Genomic DNA, 16,653 nt, shown 5'->3' with positions numbered 1-16,653 from the left:
AATTTAGACTAACCTGCTGGAGAGGACCTAAAGAATCAGAGGCCATGTGCAGGAGAACTGAGGCAGTCAGCACCAACTGCCAGCCATGTGAGTGCACCATCTTGGGAGCAAACCCTCCAGCCCCAGGCAAGGCTTTGGAAGATGCAGCCCAGCTGACTGCTTGACTATAACCTCATGAAAGACCTTGATGGAGAACCACCTAGCTGAATGGATCCTAGATTTCTGACCCTCAGAAACTAGGAGATAATAAACCCTTGTTTTGAGCCACTAAGTTTTAGGGTAATTTGTTACACGGTGTTGAAGAACAAAAATTCAACTGAATAAATTTGAAGATCTAATTGGCTTTATTAAGTGATTCATGAGTCACGCAGCATCCCATGTAGCAAACAGAAGGGAGCACCAAGGAGTGTACAAAATGGAAGGTTTTTATAGGCAGAAAGAAGGTGGGACAAGGAAGTTAAAAGAGTGGATTATTTCAGGCAAGGCCATCTTCCCTTAGGAGGAGGCAGGGGGTCCTATCAGGCAGATTCCCTCACTAGTGCTGGCCAAGAAATTCCAGACTGATTGCTTTCAAACTCCACTCCTGGGAGAGCCTGAAACTGTGGTTAGGTTAGGTATTAAGTCTTGATGGGGCTTAGGACAAGTGACTCCATCTTGGACCTGTTGTTTCTTCTTAACAACAGCAATAGATAACTAATACAGTCAAGAAGCTCTTTACAGACATGGCAGTTGTTAGGGACCTCTTCCCTTTGCGACACTCTTGAATGGATACAGCGTGAAGGAACAGCATCCTCCCCAATCACAGTCCTTCTCTTCTTGGCCTTGCTTTCTGCAAAAGCACCAGCTTCTACCACATCTCACAGGTGATTTCATTTAGTTCAGGCCTCATGGAGTTATCCAGCTGGAGGCTCTATTTTTAAAAGAAGAAGGAGGAAAACAAGGACAAGTCAAAACAGAGGAACCGTTGGTTGTGAGAGGGTGAGTGGATGAGAGACAGTGGGGTGTGAGCAGTTCCCTAAGGAAGAGGAGGGTGGGATTCTCTCCAGGCCACCCAGAGACATGACCAGGCTATGATGTCTGTACCAGAGCCTGTGGATCCCAGTGAGAGTCATGGGCTCTGGGGTTCACACCCATCTCCCAAAGTAGCAGAGTTTCTGAAAGTTGGAGACTAGCCCTGATGTATCTTTGTAGAGCTGATGAATCCGTGTGTCTAGCTCCTTGCATAAAAAGAGGATATAATGAATGTTGAAAGAATAACACAAGTGTGCAGTGGTGAACCACAAGAACATAGGCAACTATGAAACTAAATGTAAAATCCTCTCACCCCATCTAAGCCCTACTTCCCCTGGGTAACCACTTTTAATTATTGGTGGGTTTACTTTTATCTACCTTAAATAGAACATAATTAACTCATTATTGAAGGACAAAGAACTTAGTTTTAAAATACTTTTGTTTGGTATTTGAAAATAATGTGCATCCTCTCTTTGCTCTTCAAAATTCTGCCTATTTATGTCTATGACTAATTAGTGAAACTATAATTTTAAGTTATTTAATATTCTTTATGTATGTTCATGTATTTGTTGTATACAAAAACAGTTGATTTCTATCATGGCTTCAATGTACCTAATATGATTGATAATGTGCCAATTTGTCATTTCCCATGATCTTTGGGTTATTCATTGTTAAACTCTTAGATATTATGTCCATAAATGAGTAATGGCTTAGAATAGTGCCTAACACATTGTATGTGCTAAGTACTAGCCACTCTGATTAATCAAATTTTCTTTTGTCCATCCCATGTTCCAATTATAATATTTTGTATTTATTCTTATTAAAAATTATTTCCTGTATTATATAAAAACTAATAAAAGTAGGAGGTAGTCTCAGTGTGCCTTCTTCATAAAATCCAAAGTCAAATGGCAGGTTCACTAATTTCTCTTATATTCAGTAACTCATTTGTTTCACACAATAAATATGAGTATTCATTAAAATAGTTATAGTCATATTCTCAATCCTGCAACAGAGGAACCTGTGGTTCATTCATTCATTGGGCTAAAGCTTCGTTCTATATTATTATTCTAGATTATTCCACGTAAATTGCCTAGAAAATATATTACCAGAGACTACTACAAATTACACATAAATATATTGATAGTCACAAATTAAAAGTAAACTCAAGAAACAGAATTTATATACACAAGTATATCTCATTTTTATTGTGCTTTGCTTTATTGTGCCTTGAAGATACTGCATTTTTTATAAGACCTTCCACCAGCAAAAAGATTATGACTTGCTGAAGGCTCAGATGATGGTTAGCATTTTTTAACAACAAAGTATTGTTAAGTAACATGTGTACATTGTTTTTTTAGACATATGCTATTGCAGACTGAATAGACTATAATATAGTGTAAACATAACTTTTATATGCACTGGGAAACCAAAAAATTCATGCGACTCACTTTTATTGTGATATTTGCTTTATTGTGGTGGTCTGGAACCAAACCTGCAATATCTCCAAGGTATACCTGTGTATATATTCTAAAGAAATAGAATATATGAATAGTCATATAACATGTAAAGATGAAATGTTAACTAGAAATAGTTACACAAAAGAAAGCCCACACTCAATAGCTTAAATGGTAAATTCTACCAACATTTAATGAAGATTTAATACCAATTCTTCACAAAATCTTCCAAAAATAGAAGAAGAGTTAACACTTCCCAATTCATTCTGCGAGGCCAGTTTTAACATGAGAGCAAAGCAAGACAAAAGCATGAAAATAAAGAAGATTATGAACCAATATCCCATATTAATATAGGCACAGAACTTGTCATAAAATACTAGCTGATTGAATACAGCAACATATAAAAATGATTACATACATGACCAAGTGGGTTTTTCTCACAAAAGCAATTTTGGCTTAATAGCCAAAAACCAATCAAGGTAATACACAGTATTATTTGAATAAAGTATAAGAAATTATCAATTTAGTAGACACAGAAAAACATTTGACTGATCCAAAACCCATTCACGATAAACCACCTAAAAAGTACTGATAGAAGGAAACTTCTGAGACCTGCTAAAAGACATCTTTGAAAACCTTACAGTCAACATTATACTTAATAGTGAAAGACAGGATACCTTACCTGTAAGTTTGGGAACAAGACAAGAATTTCCAGTTGTACCACTCTATTCAACATTGTACTGGAGGTATTAGCTACAGAAATCACACAAGAAAAACAAAGAAAATCCTCCAAACTGGAAAAGAAGAAGCAGATCTGTATTTTATTGCAGATGACATTGATACTGACCCTGATACCAGTTTCCCTACATTAAATCCAGCATATATGGGGTTAAAACCAAAACACTAATTCCCTGCTTACTCCCTGGCTTCCTGGCTCCAGAATCCACCATCCTCCACGGAGACAGACACCACCAAGGACAAGCACCTGGATTCATTATCTCCTCCTCGCAAAGAGATACAGGCTGGTGGGAAAGCTGCTGACCAGCAAGGTCACAGGCTCTCTCCTCTCTGCAAGTGTCTCAAGGCCAAAGACAGGCTGGTGGGAAAGCCAAGACCAGCAAGGCCATGTGCTCCTCCTCCCCTAAGTAAACCCCCAAATAAAAACCCTTCCTTTCAGCTTCTCGAGGAGTTTAGGATTTCAGCGTTACCTGCCCTCTCTCCTCGCTCAGTGCTGTACAATAATAAAATTCCCACTTTCTTCCACTACACCCAGTGTCAGAGATTGGCTTGCTGTGCAAGGGGTGAGCAAACTCACTTCAGGTTTGATATCATTATCAACTCCAAATATCCTCTTGTGGTATTTTAAATTAAAGATAAGATATTATATAATTAAGTTAGTAGAAGTTTTACTACCTATATCTAACAGATGAACAGAAAAAATAATGAAAATACCATTATCATATGTAATAAAATACAAATAATTTCTTAATACCATAATAAGCAGATATAGAATATTTTATGCTCAAAATGCTAGGTTTCTACAACCACTGAAGATTTCACATAAAATATTATAGCATTTTAAGTATAATATTTCACCTGGAGACACAAAACAACAATAAATGATTATATTTGATGATGGATAATAGGCCATAGACTCTTGGCCTATAGGTTGGTGGGGAAAATTTCATATGAATGGTCGGATATTCTAAACCACTTCCTTGCAAAAGGAAATACAAGAAAAGAGAAAAGATATATTTAATTCATTTCTTATATAAGGAAATCTCATCACTGGAGTGCCATCGCATCACCTTTACCATATTCAATTGTCTAGAACAAGTCACAATCTGGCCAATGTCAAGGGGAGAGGATGATGAAGGGTGTAACAAAAGCAAGCAGAGATCAAGGGGCTGTTGTAGAATTCTGCCTACCACACTCACTTTTGTACAGAAACTTGACCTAACATTTCACATTAGTGGAGAATTTTTGTTGTAGTAAAATATGGTTATATAATGACATAGTTGAACTCAACAACAGCATCAATCAACTGGATGTAATAGAAATCTGTATTGGGGCTAGCCTGGTGGCACCGTGGTTAAGTTCGCATGTTCCACTTTGGCAGCCTGAGGTTCGCTGCTTCAGATCCCTGGTGCAGACATGGCACCACTTGGCGAGTCATGCTATGGCAGGTGTCCCACATATAAAGTAGAGGAAGATGGGCATGGATGTTAGCTCAGGGCCAGTCTTCCTCAGCAAAAAGAGGAGGATTGGCAGCAGATGTTAGCTCAGGGCTAATCTTCCTAAAAAAAAAAAAACAAAAGAAATCTATAGTCTATTTCATCCAAAACCAGCAGAATACACATGCTTCTTAAGCTCATATGGAACATTCACAAGATAGACCACATTCTGGGACATAAAACACACCTGAACAAATTTAAAAGTATAGAAATCATACAATGTCTGCTCTCAGATCACCACAGAATTAAACTAGAAATCAATAATACAAAGAACTGGAAAAATGCAAAATATACTGAGATTAAACAACATACTTCTAAATAACCATGGGTCAAAAAAGAAACCTCAAGAGGAATTTAAAAATATTTGGAACTAACTAAATGAAAATGATAACATAGCTTATCAAATTTGTGGAATGCAGCAAAGGCAGTGCTTAGGGAGAAACTTATAGCACTGTTGTGTCTTTGTTAAATTAACATTTATTGAGTAGAGCCCTGGGGTTTCGGATGGTGAGCCACAGTTCAACAAAGGACCACAAGGAAATTGAAATGATGAAGTTTATTACCCACAGGTCCTGGAGGAGGTACACAACACCCCTTCAGGAGCCACACAGGAAGCTCAAGCCAGGGTGTAGGCAGACAGCAGCATTCTCTGGGACACATGCCTTTATTTGGGTTCACAGTGGAGTGCTTTTGTGTTCCTGAGCTAAGGTTGGATTGGTTTATTCTGGTGAGTTTCACCAGGGTCTTATCTAAGGGACACACAGGGGGAAGACCCCACTCACCAGTCTAAGGCCCAAGAACTACACTAACCCTGCCCTATTGTCTGTTTAGGAAAAATTCACTTAAAAAGGTAAAATGTTACATTAGAAAACCTTCAACTTAATGGAAAAGAAATCAATAAAGAAGAAGTAGGACTTAAAAAGACATGAGAGCTGTTGAAAACAAAAAGGAAAATGTGGATGTAATTGGAATTATATCTAAAATACCCAATGTGATAGGTCACATAATCCAATCAAGAGTTGGAGATTATCACCATAGATTTAACAACAACAAAAAGATCCCACTATATGCCCCCTACAGGAAATGCTTTTAGACTCAAAGATGCAAAAGACTGAAAGTAAAAGGATGGGGAAAAGATACATATGTAAACACTACCTACCAGAAAACTGGAGGCACTATCTTAACATCAGGAAAAAAACAGACTTTAAAACAAAAAACATTACCTGAGAAACAGGGATATATCATGAAAAAGGGTAATTCATCAGGAAGCTATAATAATTATAAACATATATGCACCTAATAACAGAGTACCAAAATAAATGAAGCAAAAGTGACAGAAATGAAGGGAAAACAAATAATAATAACAATCAGAGACTCCAATATCCCACTTTGAATATTATACACAACAACTAGGCAAAAGATCAACAAGGAAATAAAAGACTTGTAAAACACTATAAACCAAGTATACCTAAGATAGCTACAGAATACTACCCAACAACAAAATATATGTTCTTCGCAAATGCTCATGGAACTTTCTTCAGGGTAGAACAAATGCTAGGACATAAAACAAACTTCATTAAATTTAAAACACTACGAATAAATACAACATGGTTTGTGACAACAATGGAATGAAGTTGGACATCAACTTAGAAAAAATTGGAGAAATTCAGAAACATGAGGAAATTAAACAACATACTCCTAAACAACCAATGTGTCAAAGAAGAAATCAATACCAAAATGAGAATAATAGTTTGTGTTGAACGGAAATAAGCACAATACACAAAAGTTTATGGGCTGCTTCTGAAATAGTACTTAGAGAAACATTTATAGCTATAACTGCCTATACTAACAAAGAAGAGAGATCTCAAATCAATAACCTAATCTTCCACCTTAACACATGTGAAAGGATGAGCAACCAAACCTAAACAACGAAATGAAGGAAATGATAAAGATGAGAGCAGAAATTAATGAGAGAATACAAACATCATACAGAAAATCAATGAAATCAAGTGGGTTCTATGAAAAGATCAACAAAATTGACAAATCTTTAGCTAGATTGACCTAGAGAAAAAGAGGGAAGACTCAAATTCCTAAAATCAAACGGAAAGAGGGACTATTACCATGAACCTTTCAGCAATAAAGTGGATAATATAGGAATTCAACGAACAACAGTATGCCAACAAATTAGATACTTAGACAAAATGGACAAATCTCTAGAAATACACAAACTACCCAATTTAAGTCAAGACAAAACAGAAAATCTGACTAGAACAAGTGACACGGTTGAATTACTAACCAAAAACCTACCCCAAAAGAAAAGCCCAGGCCCAGATGGCTTCATCATGGAATTCTACAACATTCAAAAATTTAACATGACTCTTCACAAACCCTCCCCTAAAACAGAATCAACACAACACTTCAAACTCATTCTTTGGGACACGTATTACTCTGATTCCAAAGCCAGACAAAAGCATCACAGAAAATCAGGAGACCAATTTCTGTTGTGAAAATGGATAAAAAAAAAAAAAAAAAAAAACAACAGTACTAGAAAACCTAATCCAGCAACCTCTGAAAACAAATATACGACATGACTTAGTTGGATTTATTCCAGGGATAGTAGGTCGAGTTAATGTCTCAAAATCAATTAATGCAATACAAAGCATTAGTAGAGTAATACACAAAAATGGCATAATCATCTCAGTAGACTCATAGAAAGTATAAGACAAAACCCAACACCCTTTCATGATAAAAACCCTCCACAAACCAGGTATTGATGGAAATGTCCTTAACATGAAAATGAGCATCTGTGAAAAAAATCACAGCTGATATTATATTCAATGGTGAAAGACTGAATGCTTTCCCCTGGATATCAGGAAGAAAACAAAGATGTCTGCTTTTACCACTTTTATTTGACAATATCCTAGAAGTTTTAGCTAGAACAATTACACAATAAAAGGAAATAAAATGAATCCAGATTGGATAGGAAAAAGTAAGGCTATCTCTATCTGTAGATTGCATATCTTGTATATAGACAACTCTAAGGAATTCGCTAAAAAAAACACCTTAGAACTGATCATTGAGTTTGGCGAGGTTGTAGGATACAAGATCAATACATAAAAATCAACTGTATTTCGGGGCGGCCCGGGGGCTCAGTGGTTATGTGCACACATTCCGCTTCGGCAGCCTGGGGTTCGCCGGTTTGGATCCTGGGTGTGGACATGGCACCGCTCGGCACACCATGCTGTGGTAGGCGTCCGACACATAAAGTGGAGGAAGATGGGCACGGATGTTAGCTCAGGGCCAGTCTTCCTCAGCAAAAAGAGGAGGATTGGCAGCAGTAATCTCAGGGCTAATCTTCCTCAAAAGAAAAAAAGATCAACTGTATTTCTATACACTTGCAACAACCAATCTAAAAATGAAATTAACAAGATAAATCCATGTACAACAGCATCAAAAGAATAAAATAGTTAGGAATAAATCTGAGAAAAGGGAAACCAAACAGAAACTCTAAAACCTACAAAACATTGTTGAGTAAAATGAATAAAGGTCTAAATACATGGCATAACCTCCCATGTACATAGACCAGAAGACAATATTTTTGAGATGACAGTACTCCCCAAAATATCTACAGATTCCACGCTATCCTTATCAGAATCCCAGCTGACTTTTGTATAGAAATTGGCAAGCTGTTTCAAAAATTCATATAGAATTGCAAGTCATCCAGAATAGCTAAAACAATCTTAAGAACAAAGTAAGTAAGGGGACATATATTTCCTTATTTCAAAACTTTCTACGAACAATGGTAATGAAAGTAGTGTGGTACTGACACAAGGATAGACATATAGATCATTGGTATAGAATTGAGATTTCATAAATAAATCCATACTTCTGTGGTCAACTGATTTCTGAAAACGGTGCCAAGAATGGGGAAAAAATATTTGTTTCAAAAGTTGGTCCTGAGATGGGTGGACAGTCACATTCAAAAAAATGAAGTTGAACATTTATATCGCACCGCATAGAATAATTTACTAAAATGGATCAAAGACCTAAACATTACAGGTAAAACTTTAATGCTCTCAGAAAAAAAGTAAGGGAAAATATTCCTGCCCTCGGATTTGGCAAAAAAAAAGAATACCATTAAAACAGTGAAAACACACATTGGGACCCAGGTGTACTGTTGTGGGAATGTAAAATGATACAGCCAATATAGAAAACAGTATGGTAGTTCCTCAGAAATTAAATACAGAGTTAGCATGTGATCCAGCAATACTACTTCTGGGTATACAACCAAAAGAAATCAATGCAGGGAGTCAAACAGATATTTCTATGCCCATGTTTATAGGAGCATTATTCGTGAGAGCCAAAAGGTGGTAGCAACCCACGAGTCCATCAGAGAATGAATGGATAACAAAATTTAGTATATACATACAATAAAATATTATTCAGATTTAGAAAGAAAGGAAATTGTGACATATGCTGCAACATGGGTGAACCTTGAGGACATTATGCTAAATGAAATAAGCCCGTCAGAAAAGGACAACCATATGAATCCACTTGTATGAAGTACCTAGAATAGTGAAACTCATAGAGACAGAAAGTAGAATGGTGGTGGAACCAAAATCAGTGGGTTTGTCTCTTGGTAAGTGCAGAGCCACAGAGCACAATCCAGGCTGAAGTAGGTGAAGAAAGGATTGCACAAGCCATGGAGAGCACCGGGGATAGCTCCCAAAGCAGTGTTTCCCCCACTGAGCTTAGTGCTCATAGAGACTTTATGCACCAGAGTGCAGAGGGTATGTTACAACTGTGTAAAAACGGGACTCAATCAGGGCACACGGTCAGGCCATTACATAAGGAGTTCAAGGAACGTGGCATTGCACAAGAGCTCCACGGTAACTTGCGGACACTTGGAGCTGGAGCAATGTGCGGCGGTCTTGCTGCAGCTGTCTAAGTTTCACTGCAGGATGGCAACATCTGCAAAAACGACCGTCAACTTCTGAAAAACAGCACATTTAATTTCTCCTTGTCTGGAAAACATTTGACAATGTTACTTATTGATCAGATTCTCAGTAACCATTCCCTTGTCTTGTTCCTAGTCACACTGGCTGCCGGGGCCACGGGTGGGGGAATGGGGAGATGATGTTTAATGTGTATAGATTTTCAATTCTGAAAGATGCAAACAGTTCTGAGATTGGTTTCCCAATGTCAATGTACTTCTCACTATTGAACTGTACACTTAAGATGTAAATTTTATAGCATGTGCATACTACCACAATTAAAAGCGAAAATTCTAAAGCAAGAGAGGGACAATAAAACCACAGAATGGAAGAGAATTTTGCAACTCATATATCTGAGAAGGGATTTGTATCAAAAATACATAAAAAAACCTTACAACTCAATAATAAAAAAAGTCAAATAACCCAATTTTAAAACGTCAAAGGATGTAAATAGACATTTTTTCCAAAGAAGATGTACAAATGGGGCAAAAGCACATGAAAAGATGCTAGACATCATTAGTAATCAAGGAAATTCAAATTAAAACCTCAATGAGATACCACTTCACAACCACTAGGATGGCTAGAATCAAAAAGTGAGATAACCTTTGTGGAGGATACAGAGAAATTGTAACCCTCATTCACTGCTGGTAGGAATACAAAATGCTGTAGCTACTTTGGAACACAGTCTGTCAGTTCCTCAAGAATTAAACCTAGAATTACTGTGGGGCCCATCAACTCATTCCTGGGTATATGCCCAAGAGAAATGAAAACATATTGTCAACGAAAATAATCCATAACAAATCTATAAATGAAAATTTAGGAGAGTTTATTCTGAGCTAAAATCTGAGGACCATGGCCTGGGGCCTTTCTTCCTGAAGGAAGAAAGGGCACCGAAGAAGTGGGGTGCACAGAGTGGTTATATACCCCCAGAGAGGATGTTTCACATATGATTGAAATGTCCCTTTTACAATAGTCGAGAGACTGCTCTGTTGGCACAGCGATTGATGGAAACAGCAGGTAGGTCTGCTGTCTCGGTGAACACAGAAGGGTGGCAGGTCTGTTCTCTCCAGCTGGGTGGTCACAGGTGAGCTGGGTGGTCAAAGGTGAGCACAGCAATCAGTTCCTAGCCTAAGGAAAGCTGCTTAATCCTTAAGGAAATGCCAATGTGGGGAGAAGTTGCACCTTTATCTTAAGGCCATTTCCTCTTGCCATAGGAAATGTTTAAAGCAGATATACAATGCATGGTTGATTGCCATGTCAGCCCCTTTTGGAAAAAACAAAGTCAGGCCGAATTAGGTTTACACCAAATGGCTTCCTCATATACTCCAATATATCCTATTGCTTGCCATTTCTATTTGTCAATATGTTCAAATAAAAACTTATACACAAAAGTTTACTGCAAAGTTATTCATAACAGCCAAAAGGTAGAAACAAACCAAATGTCCATTAAAGGATGAAGAGCTAAACAACACATGTGTTATCCATACAATGGAATATTTTTTGGACATAGAAAGAAATGAAGTATTCATACATACTACAACATGGGTGTTCCTGGAAAAAACTATGCTAACCGACTGAAGTCAACTACAAAGACAACGTATTATATGATTTCATTCATATGTAAATCCAGAGTAGGGAAATAGAGACCGGAAGAGCAGAGGTCGCCCAAAAGCGTGTCTGGGAGGAAGACGGGAAGATGGGGAAGTGATATCTAAAGGGTGCAGGAGTTTCCTTTTGAGGTGGCAAAAATGTGCAAAAATTGTGGCGCCAATTGTATATATCTGTGAACATACTGAAAACTACAGAATTGTACACATTAAAAGGATGCATTGCCTGGCGTGCATTATATTAATAAAGCTATTCAAATAAGTAAATGCACTAGGAATTTTGAACCAATGTGTTAAGCATATTAAGCGTTTTCAGATATATTCCACATTTCCAAAACGTTTTCTTGTTTTTTCTTATATTGATGAAAATAGGAATCCAATTGCCTTAGGGCTATCACAGTCGTTTACATGTCAAAATCTCTGGGCACACACCAGAAGGCTACCTAGAATAAAGCTCCTTCTGGCGCAGCACGTCTCCCTGGGAGTCTTCCCGAGCGCGGCTCCCAGCTCGGGGCGGGGCGAGGGGCCGCCGTCCGGTCTGCCCCGGCAGGTGCCCCGGCAGGTGCCCCGGCGCAGCGCCGCAGCGGCCGAGGGGACGAGGCGGGAGCCTCCGCGCCGCCGCCCAGGATCACACCGGAGCTGGGCTCTGTCGCCGGCGGCCAGGTCGCCGCTCGCGCGTCTGCAAACAAGGGCGCCGGCCCAGCCCGCAGGGCAGGCCGCAGACCCGCTCGCCGCGGCCGGCCTGATCCGGGCGCCCCGCCCTCCACAACCTGACGGCAAGCGACCCGCGGGCCCGGCGCTCCCGCTCTAGGCGCCGCCACGAGCCAGCCTCGCGAGAGCAGCGGCCTCGCCCGGCGGCCCCGGCCCAGAGGCCCCGGCCCAGAGGGGCCCTCGCACGGCTCTGAGCTCAGGGCGATCTTCCTGCACAAATACATTTTTAAAAAGTTAAAAAATAAAAAGGAGGGTCCTCCGGGCGGCGGCCGAGTGGCGAAGTCCGCGCACTTTACCTCGGCCGGTTCGCGGTTCCGGTCAGCGGAGCTAGCGCCGCTCACTGAGCCACGCTGTGGCGGAGACCCACCTACAAAACAGAGGAAGATGGGCACGGACGTTAGCTCAGCGACAGCCTTCCACACCAAAAACACACGAAGAAGTAGAAAGAAAAAATAAAAAGCAAACGTCCCCAACGGGGACAGGTTCCCGCTCCCAGCGGAAGCTCGCTTTGCTCAGCCATGTGACCTGCCCCGCTGTCGCTCAGGAAACGGGGCACCGCTCTGTCAGATCAGGGCCGCAGCGTGGGCAGGTGGGCGGGGCGGCACTCCGCAGCCGGCGTGCGCGCCTCAGGCAAGCATGCCTGCCGGACGCCGGCGGCGGGGCGGGAGTGTGCGCGTCTGTCGTCGGCCGCAGCGTGGGGTGGGGCCGAGGACGGCGTCCGTTTGTGGCCGCGCGGCCCGTCCTCTCGCCGGCGACCGCGGGCGTGCGGGCAGGGCCGTTGGCTGGGGCGCCCGGCCCTCTTGAGTGTCCAGGGGTTTCGGGAGCAGGGTCTCAAACCCACGGCCCCGCCGCCATCAGCCGTGCGTCCTGCGGGCGGCGGACGCCCCGCGTTTCTCTGGTTCGCCGTTGTCCGCAGTCAGGGACGGCTTTTTCAAAGGTTTACGTTTGTCTGTGGCCGTTTTCCGCGAGAGGCCCGCAAGGACGCGGCCGCGGTGCGCCGTGTGGAACCTCCGCGGGAAGCCCTCCGCTGGAAGCCCTCCGGGGCGCCCTCTGCAGGCGGGCGCATCTCAGGGCCCTCGGAGCGTAATTCGTCCGCCGTGAGGAGGTCGGCGAAGGCCACTTCTGGCTCTGGGTTAAGGTTTATGCATTTGGGGTTCATTTGGGTCACAGCCTTAACCTGCCTCCTGCTGAGAGCTTCCTCACTGGTGAGGGGGAGCCCCGCTCTTCCTCCCCGGGCAGGGGACGCGGTGGGAGCGCCCCGAGTTCCTTCCTGAGGCTGCCAGCTGCCCCCAGCCCTCCTGCGCCGGGGACTGCGTCGCTCCAGGCTTCCGTCCCACCGCGAGAGCCCGGGGTGTGTCCGACTCGGAGTGTGCCCGCCCTGAGGTCCCGGGGGCGGCAGGCGGCGCGTCTGCCGACTCAGTGTTTGTGTTTCTTTCTGTTGGATTCGTGTATCGACTGAACAGGGCAGCCCTGCGGCTCCGGTTTCCCTTAGCACTTGTCATTTTATTCCCTGTGTGAGAAATAGCATTTTGAGTTTCTGGGGCTTAAAAATGTAAATTGATTGAAAGAGATAATGTCAGTAAGGCAAGAAAGTTGTGGATCTAAATGGAATTTTTGTTCCTTTTGGGCAAGAGAATCTCAAGATGTGAGATGACTAAGTCTTCAGGCACATTTTTCATTTTTACGTCAGTGTATGTGCGTGTCTCTAGAGAACATTGAAATTTAAAGGATAAACAAAAGAATTCCTGTTTTAATTGATGTGAGGAAGACTAATCAAAGCTTATGTAAATCTTTGAAAATCCTATTACACTTAAGGAGGTGAGCCCAAACCCCTATTGCATTATAATTTGCTCCTCATTCCTGAAAATACCCCCGTGTGAGAGAGAGTGGAAGGAAAAACTAGGATGCTGCTTGTCCTTTCAGTTAGCAGGAGATTTGAAATTTTCATTTTGTACGGCTTACTCTTCTGTAACTGTTAGTGGTTTAAAGGAATTAACATCTTAGAATGCTTTCCTGTGTACAAAAGTTAAAATTAAAGACTATCAAATAGTAAAATATGATGTATATAAATTTCTCTGTTTATCTTAAATCTGTAAGAAAAGTCGGAAAAGACTCACTGCGGACATTTCTGGGTCCCCTCCAGCGCCGTTACTCCAGCCACCCCCAGTACAGTTTTCATCATTCCTGAGCTTCCTGTTGGTGTTTTTTTTTTATATAAAGGCAAGCCATTGTGAATGCATGTTTTTCTTACCCCCGTTTGTCCTTGTAAGGAGCAGACTCCGCGCTTTTTGATGTGTGCTGACAGCTTGCGCCTCCCTCCTCTTTGTTCCCTCGTGCCCACACCTGTACCCGCTGAGGAGAAAGTCCTGAGGCTCCCTGCTCTGGCATTGTGAGCCATAAGACTTTTCCTATTCTGTGTGAGTGTGTGTGTGGTGGTGGGGGGGCGGGGCAGGGAGGGGACAACAGCATCATTCTCAACAGGGGAACCCCACCACTTATTAGTGAGCAGTAATATTTTGAAAGAAATCTTTCTGAGCAGTAAGTCTCAACAGTGGGCTTAAAATACTCAGTAAGCCATGTTGGAAACAGATGTGCTGCCATCCAGGCTTTGTTTTGTCATTTATAGAGCACAGGTGGAGTAGATTTAGCATAATTCTTAAGGGCCCTAGGATTTTCAGAATGGTAAATGAGCATTGACTTAATTTAAAGTCGTCAGCTGCATGAGCCCCATAATTAAGAGAGTAAGTCTGTATAAAGCCTGTTGCAGTTGGCCGGGGGAGGAGGGAGGCGCGCGTTGGAGAACATGACCAGTTAGAGGAAGCAGAGGTTGGAGTGTGAGACAGGAGTTGGTTCCAGGGGCCAGAGCAATCAGCATCAGTACAGCAGCCAAGTCAAGGCTCCATGCACTGTGTCTGGGAGTCAGGACCTTCTCCTAAGTGCAGTCAGTGGGGGACCCCACTTCTGGTTGGATCTCTCGGGGGCAAGCAGGCAGTGTCTTACCCACCATGTTCATCTATCCACAGCTACCAGACCCTGGCCATGGAGCGTGAAGGGCTGGTGCAGAAGTACCTGCACCTGCTACAGATGGTGGAGGTGGAGAAGATAGTGGCCAAGCAGCTACGGCAGCAGGTCAAGGATGGGGAGATCGATATCCAGTGGCTGAAGGCAGAGGTGACTGCTGGCAAGGGGTGCAGAGGAAGTTGGTCGGGGGACCCTGGGCCCAGGATCAATACCTCACACCCCGGGCTCCTGCGGGATCAGGGAGGCACATGATGGGCAGGGAGGACCAGCTCCCAGCCACAGGTGTGCCAGCCTCCAAACTTAAATTCAGTGATGCTGGCAGAATGGGAAGGTCCTGAGTCAGATGGGTTCAGATCCTTTCTCTGCAACTTAACAGTTGCAACCTGGAGCAAGTCCCCCCAACTTCTCTGTGCCTCCATTCCTTCATCTATAAAACAGCCTTTTTATACTTGCCTGACAAGATTGTGAGGATTCAGTCAGGTTATTTATGGGCAAGTACCTATTTACTCTGCTTAAGATAACATTGACTGAGCCTTCCCACGGTATCAGCCCAAGACTCTGGGGACACAGGGTCCCTGGTAGGTCATTAGAGTGTGGGCTTCTGGCTCAGCTCCAAGCAGTCCCCTCCTCCTGCCTGTCGTAAGAGCTCCTACAGAGGCTCACCAGGCAGTGATCTGGAGGCCACGCTGTTGCTAGGTTGAGCCTTCTGGAACTTCAGTACTCAAAGTGTGGTCCATGAAGCAGCAGCTCACTATAAATGCAGGATCTCAGGCCCCACCCAGACCTCCGGAATCAGAATCTGCATTTTCACAATATCCCAGGTGATTCCATTTACGTTAAAGCTTGGGAGGCACTGGCTATCAGTCCTTTAGATGCCCTTCAGCAGCTGTCCACCCCACTACCGAATGATCTGATTGCCTTTCACCCCCTCACCTCACCAGTGTGCTTAGAACCATCTAGCCACATCACACAAGGACCATGGACTCTGATCTGAGGAGGAGAAAATGGGAACACAGATTCCTGCAGTCAGGGTTGGCTACATAATTTGTAGGGCCTGATGCAAGGGGAAAATGCAAGGCCCTGGCTGGAGTGGGGAAGTCAATCTCCCCTTTCCACAGCCCACGACCCCAACCTATGGCAGACAGGAGTCCCCCAACTTCAACCTCCAGTCTCCCCTAACCTCTGTGCCATGATGCACTCAGTGCCTAGATTAGGGGTGGGCACAAGGCCCTGCCGTGTCACCCACCTAATTTTTAGGCACTGCCTCCTCACCCTGCCCTGAGACAGTATGGGGTGCGCACTGGACCTACCCTCTCTGCACCTACACCAAGGACCCTGCAGGGGGTGGAGGGTTATGGTGGGATGAAAGTCTTTCTGGCTGACTCAACTCAATTTCTGCTCAGACAGAGGGTAGCAAAGATCGAGGGTCCCAGGGTGTGGGGAGTGAGCAGCTGAGAACCCATCCAGGGAGGCAGTAGGAGGCAGGAACAGGCATGAGCTGGGGTTCCAAGCCCCTGGGGTATACTCCATTGTCCTATCAGATATCACTTAGGAAACACAAATTCAAAGAGAAAATGATGAAGAATTTCAAGATGGCAACTGCAGAACTTGAAGCCCCAAG

General features: G+C 42.9%; 1 protein-coding gene and 1 long non-coding RNA gene across 6 annotated transcripts in view; one reads left to right on the top strand and one right to left on the bottom strand.

The window, feature by feature from the left end:
- Positions 1-321: 321 nt before the first annotated feature.
- Positions 322-13,025, bottom strand: LOC139075017 (uncharacterized). The gene is made up of 3 exons (XR_011525009.1): positions 11,744-13,025; positions 2,460-4,762; positions 322-910 (listed from the first exon to the last, which is right to left on the bottom strand). It is a non-coding gene; the product is annotated as an uncharacterized lncRNA (long non-coding RNA).
- LOC139075016 (ras-specific guanine nucleotide-releasing factor 1-like) overlaps positions 12,715-16,653 on the top strand; it is a 26,368-nt gene continuing 22,429 nt past the window's right edge. The window contains exons 1-3 of one of the 5 annotated variants that reach the window (XM_070568951.1): positions 12,715-13,116; positions 14,109-14,231; positions 15,035-15,182. In XM_070568951.1, coding sequence (XP_070425052.1) covers positions 15,051-15,182 — 132 coding nt within the window. In that variant the 5' untranslated portion in view covers positions 12,715-13,116; positions 14,109-14,231; positions 15,035-15,050. Of the gene's footprint in view, positions 13,117-14,108; positions 14,232-14,287; positions 14,429-15,034; positions 15,183-16,653 lie in introns of those variants that run through there. The other 4 variants (XM_070568950.1, XM_070568952.1, XR_011525007.1 and 1 more) reach the window with 4 other exon arrangements.

The sequence above is a fragment of the Equus przewalskii genome, chromosome 13 (genome assembly GCF_037783145.1).
Source record: "Equus przewalskii isolate Varuska chromosome 13, EquPr2, whole genome shotgun sequence".
Classification (NCBI taxonomy): domain Eukaryota; kingdom Metazoa; phylum Chordata; class Mammalia; order Perissodactyla; family Equidae; genus Equus; species Equus przewalskii.
Note: the sequence above shows the minus strand (reverse complement) of the source record. Positions and strands in the feature narration are given on the sequence as shown.